The sequence below is a fragment of the Condylura cristata genome, unplaced genomic scaffold (genome assembly GCF_000260355.1).
Source record: "Condylura cristata isolate star-nosed mole 26May11 unplaced genomic scaffold, ConCri1.0 scaffold00054, whole genome shotgun sequence".
Classification (NCBI taxonomy): Eukaryota; Metazoa; Chordata; class Mammalia; order Eulipotyphla; family Talpidae; genus Condylura; species Condylura cristata.
The window spans coordinates 187,281-196,657 of NW_004567155.1; the positions used below are offsets into that span (position 1 = coordinate 187,281).

General features: G+C 68.0%; 1 protein-coding gene across 1 annotated transcript; it reads right to left on the reverse strand.

The window, feature by feature from the left end:
* Positions 1–5,475: 5,475 nt before the first annotated feature.
* FGF19 (fibroblast growth factor 19) lies at positions 5,476–8,532 on the reverse strand. Its single transcript, XM_004695020.1, has 3 exons — positions 8,295–8,532; positions 7,896–7,999; positions 5,476–5,787 (listed from the first exon to the last, which is right to left on the reverse strand). Exons 1-3 carry the CDS (start codon positions 8,530–8,532, stop codon positions 5,476–5,478), a joined length of 654 nt encoding a protein of 217 aa, XP_004695077.1.
* Positions 8,533–9,377: the final 845 nt, after the last annotated feature.

Here is a 9,377-nt window from a genome sequence, read left to right on the forward strand (position 1 = left end):
CGGGAGGGCCCAGCAGTCCCCGGCGCGGAGCAGAGCGGTGGCGCGCGGCGCGGTGGGCTGCGCGGGGCGGGGCCAGACCGCTCTAAGCCCCGCCCAGCTGCCCGCCCCCGGCCGTGGTGGGCGGGGCCGTCTGCGTTCTCGCGGAGGCCGTTTCCGTGGTTACAGCGCCACGCTCGCCCCCGAGTCGCCGAAGGCGGCTTGGGAGGAACCGCCGGGAGTGGGCGTCACCGGTAGACTGACGCCTCCGACGCGCCCGGCTGCCTGGGACGCCCTGAGCCGGGAATTTGGGGCCGGAATCTTCCAGAACCGGCAGTTCCCGGTGGGGCTCGGAGCACAGCCCAGGCCACCTTCCAGGACGGGGCCGGCCACAGCGCCGCCAAGGCCATAACTGCACGACCCGTCCACCCTCTGGAACGTTCTGGAAATTGAAAGTTTTTCTAAAAACTAGAATAAAGAAATGGGCCTCCCTGGTGGCGCAGGGGTTAAAGCGCAGGAACTCAGCCAGGGAGGGAGCCCTGGCACAGCCCTCTCCCGTCTCCAAGCTGCCCCTCAGCAGTGGGCTTCAGTGGACCCCTGCTCTGCTCCCCACTCAGTCTAGGGATCCTCTCACCGTCCCCCCCACACACCTCTGGCCTGCACCCCAGCTTTGGTGTGCACAAATAAATAAATCTCAAAATAAAATAAACTGAGTCCAGAAGCAGCAGGCCGGCTCAGGCCCCTCAGCACCCCATCAGCAGGCTAATCACCTGCAGAGACTGCACACACCCAGCACTTGCTAACCCTGCGCTAAGTGAGCAAAAAGAAACGACAGGCAAACTCAAAGGCGAATTATAAACTGCTACGCCTGGGCACACGCAGGCGGTGGGCACAGCTCGAGGCTGCGTACAGGGCCGGCCTGCAGGGCACAGGTATCAGCAGACCACCCCGCAGGGTGTCCACTCCCAGGCCTAATGCTCGCTGAAGGAGTAAGAAAAGAGGGCTGGTGGGCATCCGAGAGCCTTGCCTCGGGCGGGAGGAGGGGCCAGCCCCGGCCTGGCTTGACCATGACCTTTGGCTGGACCAGGAAAATGGCTTTCCAGAATTCACAGCCCTCTCAGCAGTACAGGGCCATGAGAAGGTCTGAGGGTCTGCATGTCTGTGGTTAAGAAGTGGAGCTCGGGGCCTCCCTGGGGGCACCGGGGTGAGTCTCAGCCCTGTGAAGCCGGCCTCAGCCCCTGCAGCAGGAGTCCCACGCCCCGCCGGCCAGAGAGTGACCCCAGGGTGCCGCACACCCCTCCTGTCTCCCTGCTGCTCCCCTCAGCAGTGTGTCTCTGCAGAACCGCCTGTTCTGCTCCCCACGCTGTCTGGGGGGGGGGTCCTTTCACCTCCCCACACTCCCCACCGCTGGCCTGTACCCGGCCCTTGTGCGCATACATAAATCTTTTTCGGAAAGAAAGAACGAGTGCGTCTGTGTTCGATGCGCACGTGGACTACTGCTCAATGATCAAACGGACAAACACCGCCGTCTGCCACAGTCAAGCCAGACGGGTGACACCCGGCGAAAGGGGCAGAAGCAGAGAGAGAAATACCGAAGCTCTCACTTGTGGGAGGGATATGGGCAAGAGGGCCAAAGAGTTAAAGAAAAGAAAAAAGGCAGACCGGAGGCACCCGGTACGGGAGGGAAAAGGGGGTTCAGAACTGGGGGGACTCTGCTGTGGTGGTGAGGTTTATGGGGACTACAGCTGAGGGGGGGCAAATCGAATATTGTGTAAAAATGAGCAACAGGGTAAGAAAATAAAACTATTTAATCCATGAAAATACGGCGCTGGAGAAGGGGCCCCGCCCGGCCGGCGTTTCCCACTCTCACCCCCAGAGGGCGCTGCCCCTCCACGGGAGGGCGCGCTCCAAGGCGCCGCGCGCGACCCGCTCCGGAGCCCCACGGGCCCCCGTGGCCGCCGCTCCCCTCCTTCCTAACGGGCCCCCCTGGCCTGCAGTCTGCTCCCGCCTCCTCGGCCCTCGCCCTCCCCGGCGCTGCCCCGGCCCTCCGGCCCCGCACCCCCACCCTCCCCAGCCCCGCGCACCCCCAGCCCCTCTGGGGAGCGGAAATCCCTGCTGCTCCTTCCTGGCTGGGCCGCCCTTTCTCCTGCCCAGACCGGGCCTCCGCCCACCTGCCCCCGGGGGTGGGGCTGGGGCTCCGCTGGGCCGCTCCCCGCGCCGCTGGGAGGGCGCGAACCCGTGCGCCCCGGGGCGGGGTGGGGGCTGCGGGGCGCGCAGGAACTAAGATGTGTTCCTAAGGGGCACGAACACCGTGGGTCCGGGCCCTGTTACACGTCGGCTTCTTCTGGCCGGGCCTTCCACCAGCTTCCCACCCTCCCGGGGTACCCGCCTCCGGGGCTTGTCTGCGAACCCGGTCGGGGGAGCTGATGGGCCCCCAGCTGGGGCCACAAAGCCACCGCAGCACTGGGGAGCGCGGGGCGGGGCACGCGGGCTGGGGCTGGAGGGGGCTTCCTTACGCAGGGGCTGGAGTGGGCTTCCTTACGCTCCTCCGCAGGCTCCGCAGCTTGGCCGCACCCCTCCGCGGGGGCACCCCTCCGCGGGGGCACCCCTCCGCGGGGCCACCCCTCTGCGGGGCCACCCCTCCGCGGGGGCACCCCTCCGCGGGGGCTGACAGCTTCTCGCAGCTCACCAGGCCCCAGGACCTTGGCCTCCCGCCTCCATGCCGGTGGCGCAGTGGTGACAGGCCGCCGTCAGGCCCTTTTCTGAGGCTGCCCGTGTAATTCTTAGGACGGACCTTGGAGAAGGATCTTACACCCTTTACTCTGGGAAGGACAGGCACTTCCCAGAGGACTCGGTCAGCCACCCCTGCTGGTCACCCCAGGCTGCATGGCCTGCACGGCGCTGCCCCCAGGCGGGCGGCTGAGGGTGAGGGCCTTTCCCGGCCCTGAGCCCCGTCCTGGCCCCGTCCTCCGTAAAGGGCGGTTCTGCCTGCCCAGGTCCCAAGGCAGCACTGTCACGGGGAGCATCTGGATGGGCAGATGGGCACCGTGGCCTGTCACCAACCTGCGGGGTTCAGGGCGAGGCCCTGGCCGTGGGGGCCTCGTCCGGGCTGGGCTTTGCAGACTTACCGCCGGCCTTAACCATCACACGTGTACAAAGGAGCGCCCCAACACAGGAACCCACAGAACCCTGCCCCACTGGCCATCAAAGCTCGGGTGAAGCTCGGGTGAGAACGCGCTGGGTGTGGTGGGTGGCAGCTTGAGATTACGAGCATGCTCACAGCTGTGTCCCGGGGCGTGGCCGAGCAATGTGGCCGCCTGGTCCAGAAACCACTTTCCTGTGGAACGGGCAGCCTCGGGGCCGCGCCGCTCCGGCTGTGTCCAGGCCCTGTGGACGCGGCCAGCTCCTCGACGGGACGGGCTCGCTCTGAAATAAAGGCTTGTGGAGCAGCGCTGGGCCTCCGCTCCCAGCAGAGGCCTCTTTCAGTCACGAGAGGGGCGGTGCGCCCCATCAGAACCCGGACTCGGGGTCCCCTTGGTGCCGTCCAGTCCGGGCGTGCTCTCCACGCCTCCCGGCAGCTGCTGTGAGCACGCGCAGGGGCAGCAAGCGAGCGGGACCTCCACCAGGGCGCCCGCCCGTGCCAGCTGGAGCAGGCCGTGTGGCCCAAGGCTGGCGGCGAACTGGACTTTGATTTTTACACGATAAACTTGACAGGACGTGCTGAAACAGGTCGAGGCCGCGGCCCCCAGCCTGCACCGGCTCCATCCTTAGGGCAGAGCAGGACCTGCTTCATCACCCCTGGGGCCACACGCCTCCTGTCACCGACTGCCCCCCGCCCCGCAGCCAGGGCAGACGGCTGCCTCTGGGCACACGAGGGAACGTCACCCTTCCTTGCATTTTACCCTCCAGTCGGCCAGGTACCAACACACCTCCTTGGATGCTTGCGTTCCCAGCCTGCCTTGCAGCGGGGTGTCCTGTGAGCAGTCCTGCCGAGGGCGGGGCAGTCAGGTCTCTTTAGGGCTGGAGCTGCGAGAGCCCCCAGCACGGCAGGCGCTGGGTGCCCCTGTACCCTGGCCCGTGACTGGACAAGCAGCACCCTGTCCGGGCAGGGCTCTCCCCAGCGACGTCGGGGCTGGCAGAGGGATGCTGCTGCCTGCGAGAATGCTGGGGGCACCTGCCCTTGGCCCAGGAGCGCGGCCCCGCGGCCCCACCGGGAGCAGGCTGGGCTTTGGGATTGTGTCCTGTGGCCGGGGGTTTCCCCCAACTCCAGGAGGTAGGGCCTGCGCCGCAGGTGGCCCTAAACCGCTGCTCGAGGGCCAGCGTGCAGTGACCGGAGCAGGCTTGCTGTGGCGGCGGCAGTGGCCGCGGGCCCCTCTGTGCTCACCCGGCCCTGTGGCCCTGCTCCCTGCACCCCCCAAGCACTCAAGCTCGTCCGCTCAAGGTTGCTGGGACTGCAACCTCTGATACAAACTCTGCTTTAATGTAGAAAACACAACTCATGTACAGACATAAATACAATCTGGGGGCATAAATAAAGTAAGAAAATAAGATGTACATATCACACAAAATAAATTACTCATAAATATGAGGGGCTAAGTGCCAGGGAAGGGGCTGGCCCCCCGCCGCGTTCACGTGCGCCCTGAGAGCGGGCCCTCCGGTCCCCCTTGGCCGGCTTTTGGCTGAAATGCGGGTTTATCTGCGGTGGGGGTGACCTGGGGAGCGGGCGGAGGACCTGGCCGAAGGCCTCCAGGAGCTGCTATCTGCTCTTTTCAGGTCAATGTCCACGGCCCGAAGGCGGAAGAGAGCCAGACCTCGCGCTGGGGGGGGGGGTGGACTGTGGGGTTCATCTCCCAGGGACCGCTGGGTTTCACCCTGGGAACCCCAGGCAGCCCTGGGGGAGGGCCTTGTCCGCAGCCTCCCTCTGGGCGGTGGCGGGAGCCCGAGGTGCTGGCTGAGTGCTGAGCAGTGGCTGCCCGGTGGGGGCAGGGCAGAGGCACAGGTGACCCCCCAGGGCCAGGTGAGGTCTTCCCCAGGCCGGGGGTGAAGCCCGCACTGTCCGTTCCATCCCAGAGGTGCCTGGGGAGGGTCAGAGTCAGTCGTCCTCGGAGCTGAGACTGGGTCAGTTCTCACGGGTGGAGTCCAGTTTACCTTGTTTCAGAGCGGGTCAGCTGCCTACTTGACCCGAGGGCACCACTCTGCCGCCGGGAAGCCCTGCAGGCGCTCGCCCCAGCTCGCCAGGGATGTCCCCAAAGTCCGTCGGGAGGTGCCCGAGCACGCGGACAGCCCTGGCAGGGCGGCGGGTGGGGGCTTACCACGCGGCCTCACACAAGCTTGTCCGCCAGAGTGGCCAGCCAGCACGCCACTGAGCCCGCCAAGCCCTAACATTCCTCCCTCACGCTCAAGACAGGAGGTCACGGGTTTGCCGAACCTGGCCAGAGTCCACTGCCTGGCGGCACAGGCCGGAGCCTGGCCTCCGGGGGCAGGAGGGCCCCGCGGCCGTCACTGCTGAAAGCTGGGGCTCCGCACCCTCCCCAGCCCGGCGGCGATCCCGAAGGGGTCCATGCTGTCCGTCTCCAGCGGCGAGAGGGCTTCCGCCTCTGAGGGCCCCTGGCTGTTGCCCCGCTGCGCCGGGCTGGGGGGCAGCATGGGCAGGAAGTGGGACAGGGGCAGGGAGCCCCTGCCTCGGTGCAGCTGCCGCTGCTTGGGGCTGCTCAGGGAGACCGGGAGCCGGTACTTCTTGGACAGGTAGACGTTGTAGCCGTCCGGCCGGACCTCCTCCTCAAAGGCGCAGTCCTCGTCGGAGAACTGAGGCTGCGGAGAAAGGAGGCAGCCAGTGAGCGCCATGGGGCGGGGGACAGGGCGGTGGTGGCGGGCACGCGCCAGGGGCAGGGCGGGCCAGTAAGGCCTTGGATACAACTGCAGGCACTGAGCGGACCCATTTACTGAAAAGGACACAAGCAGGTGCAGGCGTGGCTGGACCGAGGTGGACGTCCACACCTACGCCCCAGACCGCGCGCCTGCTCCCAGCCTGCTCCCCGCCGGGGGCGCATCTGGGGACCTCACCCTCGGCACGTTTCCACGCCCCCCCCCCATGCTGCCCACCAAAGCACGGCCCTTCCCAGGCCTGTGAACACATACTCGGGGCTCTACAGGGGCCGGAACCCTGAGCAGCTTGCAGGCTCCCCGTGGGCAGGCCCGGCCCAGCGCCCTGGCACTTTGGGACCCGCTCCAAGCCGCGCCATCCTTCTGGGGTCAGCCTTGGAGTTACGAGTGACCCAGGTGCCATCGGGGGCCCAGACGACGCAGCTGTTCCCCATTTGGGCCTCAGAACCCCGAGGACTCCAGTCCTTTCTGCGCCTCTGTCCGGCACCACAGCCCCTTCCCAGGCAGCCTGCCCCAGGCCAGATAAAGGCCGACCCCTCCCCCGCCGCCCCTCCGGCCAGCGGGCCAGCCCCCAACGTGGGTACAGAGGGGTCACCACCCCTTGGGGACACCAAGGGCAGGCTCAGGCGGAGCCAACAGGGCTGGGCGTTAAACCACCACGGCATCGTCTGGCTGCTGCCCCAGCCTAGAGGTCACTGAACCGCAGGTGGGTGAGCTGTGCTGATAAGGCCTGATAAGGCCCCTCCGGAGCAACACCCCCAATGGGCCCCGGAGAAGCCGGCCTGCCAGCCAGAGGGGAAATGCAAATGGAAAGACTCGCAGCTCTGTCAGTGTGTGTGTGTGTGGGGGGGGGGGGGGGATGAAGCATCTCAACGCGCAGAAACAAACGAAAGGGCTGTTGGCAGCGGCGAATCTGTTCGAAAAGGAAAATCGCCAAAGCCACGGCCGGCCAGGCCGGCCATCGGGAGGCAGATCGCCATCTAGGCGGGGCCCCGAGACCCCGGTCGGGACCCCTAAGGGCGGGGGGGGCGGCGGGGGCGCCCCCGGAGCCGGAGCTGCACAATAGCCCGTGGCCGCGGCAGCCCGAGCCGCGCCTCGGTCCTCCCTCCCTTTGTGCGTCCTCGCGGGCTCCCCGCAAAGCCGACAGCCGCTGCGGAGGGCTGGAGCGAGTGGGCGTCGGCGCCACAAGCAACTCTGAGGCCGAGGAAAGGCCCCCCGCCCGCTGCCGGGGAGGTGCGGCATTTGCATCTCTTCTGGGCGAGGGGGCGTTCCGGAGGCGCGGTCTCCCGGCCGGCTCCCCGCTCCCGCTCCCGCTCCCGCTCCCGCTCCCGCTCGGGCCCGGACCTCACACCGCCGGGAGGCGCAGCGGCGCGGGCGGGCGGGGGCTCGGTCCTTTGAACTCGCAGCCTTTGTTCCCCGCAAGCCCAGACCGCGCTCGGCGCACTTCCTGCCTGGGACCTCGGTGGTCACCTGGGCACTCCCAGCCGCCCCCCCACCGCCGCCCCCCAAAGCGTTTCCCTCGGGTGAGCCCCAAGCGCGGAGAAGCACGCCGCTGGATTATTCTTCTAATGTGTCTGCAAACAAAACAAAACAAAACACGTTCTCTGATTTACAAAAAATTGCAAACGTCTCTCCAACCTCAGGTGCGCTTTTTTTTCTCTAATCCCCAGACCGACTTCTCCAAAGGTCCAAGTGGCAGATTTACCCTTCCGCCTTTATTCCTTTCTACTCCCGGCGGGAGGCAGACGGAGGCGCGGGCCAGCCACACGCGCTGGAAGCCCGAGGGTTTCCCGGGTAACATCCAAGAGCCCCTGGGCTTCCTCGGATGGGACGGGCCACCGGCCGCGGAAACGCAGGGGCGGCGGGCGGGCGCCCAGGCCCGGAAACGCCCCTGGAGTAAGGTCCCCGTGAGCTTCCTGCGGCCTTGGGAGTTCTATGCGGCCGCGCGGGCGGCGGGGCACCCCTGGCCCCCAGCCGCGTAGCCCTCTGCTCCTGCAAGCCCCGCCCGGGAGAGGGGGCAGCCGGCAGACACCTACCAGCCCATGCATCCTGCCGTCTGCGCCCATGCAGAGGTACCGAGCGCTGTGCACCCCCCTGATGGCCACGGTCCGCAGCGCCACAGCCTTAATCTCCACCAAACCTGGGGAGGGAGGAAGGAAGCAAAAGGGTGCATCCAGGGCCGCGGAGCCCTCGTGCGGCGCGAGGGGGCACCGACCCATGTCACCCCGCCCACCCCCCCAGTCCCTCGCACAGTCTGGGGGCTTGCGGGAGCCGGAAGGGGGCGAGCGGAGGCTGTAGGCCCAGGCTGGAGAGCCACTCTTCCCCCTCCCCCCCACCTTGGGCCCCCGCCGGAGGCGGGAGCAGAATACCGAGGTGCCAAGGGGAATGAGCAGGAGGGGGAGGAGGTGGAAAGGGGCGGTGGGACAGGCACTCACTGTGCACGCTCTGGCCCCGCGCGCAGTCCACTGCACCCTCGGCGCGGATGCGGAGAAAACAGCTGGAGAGGCCCTGGGGCCCGGCGGCGTACAGGTGCCGCAGGCGGACGGGCTCCCCCCAGCCGTAGCGCACGTGCGGCCCGGCGTCCGAGGATAGGGGGCGCCCGGCCGTGGCCAGCCAGAGGCCAGCCAGCACCAGGGCGCGGGCCACGACGCACCGGCTCGGCGCGCTCCGCATGGCACCTCCTTAGAGCTCCGGGCGAGGTCCGGGTGGCAGCTGGGTCACGCGGGGCAGTGCGCGACGAGGCCGGTGGCTGCCGGCCGGGCGCTCCGGGCGCGCAGCGCTCCAGCTCCGACGGCGCGGCGGCTCCGGGCCCGCGACTTATATAGCGCGTCTCACCAGCCCGGCGGGTGGGTGCCCGCGACACCCGAGCATTTCTTATCGGGATTGCATCAGGCCTCCGCCCCCCTGGAACACACCCACTCACACCCCGCCTCCGACCCCAGCCCCCTCCTCGGGCCCCGCCCGAGTGACCCCGCCCCGGCCGCCCGGATCGGAGGGGGTGGGGTGGGGGGCGGGAGGAGGCCCCGCTTCGCGGGAGGGTTCGGGGGAACTCCTCCCTGCCTCGTGGTGGCGGGGTCGGCGGCCAGGTCGCTGGCTGGGCCGGTCGGATTGTATAGCGTCATGAGAAGACAACGGCTGGCCCCCTCCACGCCGCGGCTCCCTCGGCGGGGTGCTCGCAGGGACGGGGTGCAGGACCCCTGGGGCCAGAGTTTGGGGGCACTGCGTCTTGCGTTTCTCAGCTCCAGTCCGGAAAAGCCTGGCCGCAGCTTCAGGGCCCTCTGGGGTCAAAGCCCACCCCACCCCCCGCCCAGAAGGCCCCTCCGTCAGCGCTCCCGACGGAGAGCGGCCCACTAGAATTTCCCGCTGCGGCCCAGACCTTCCCACTTTTCTCAGGCTTTATCTCCTCGCAGTCCCTGCCCCCTGTCCCTTTTATTCTGGTAAATTGTCCCCCGACGGGGTGCCGGGCGCGATCTCCGCCCTCAGAAACAATGGGGCGGCGGGGCGCGGGACGGGCACTA

Bases quoted from the DNA above. Each gene is read 5' to 3' on its own strand.
- FGF19 (XM_004695020.1), bottom strand. From the start codon at position 8,532: ATGCGGAGCGCGCCGAGCCGGTGCGTCGTGGCCCGCGCCCTGGTGCTG. The intron at 8,000-8,294 runs GTGAGTGCCTGT...CTCCCTCCCCAG, and splicing joins GCGGGGCCAGAGCGTGCACA to GTTTGGTGGAGATTAAGGCT. The intron at 5,788-7,895 runs GTAGGTGTCTGC...CTTTCTCCGCAG, and splicing joins ACGGCAGGATGCATGGGCTG to CCTCAGTTCTCCGACGAGGA.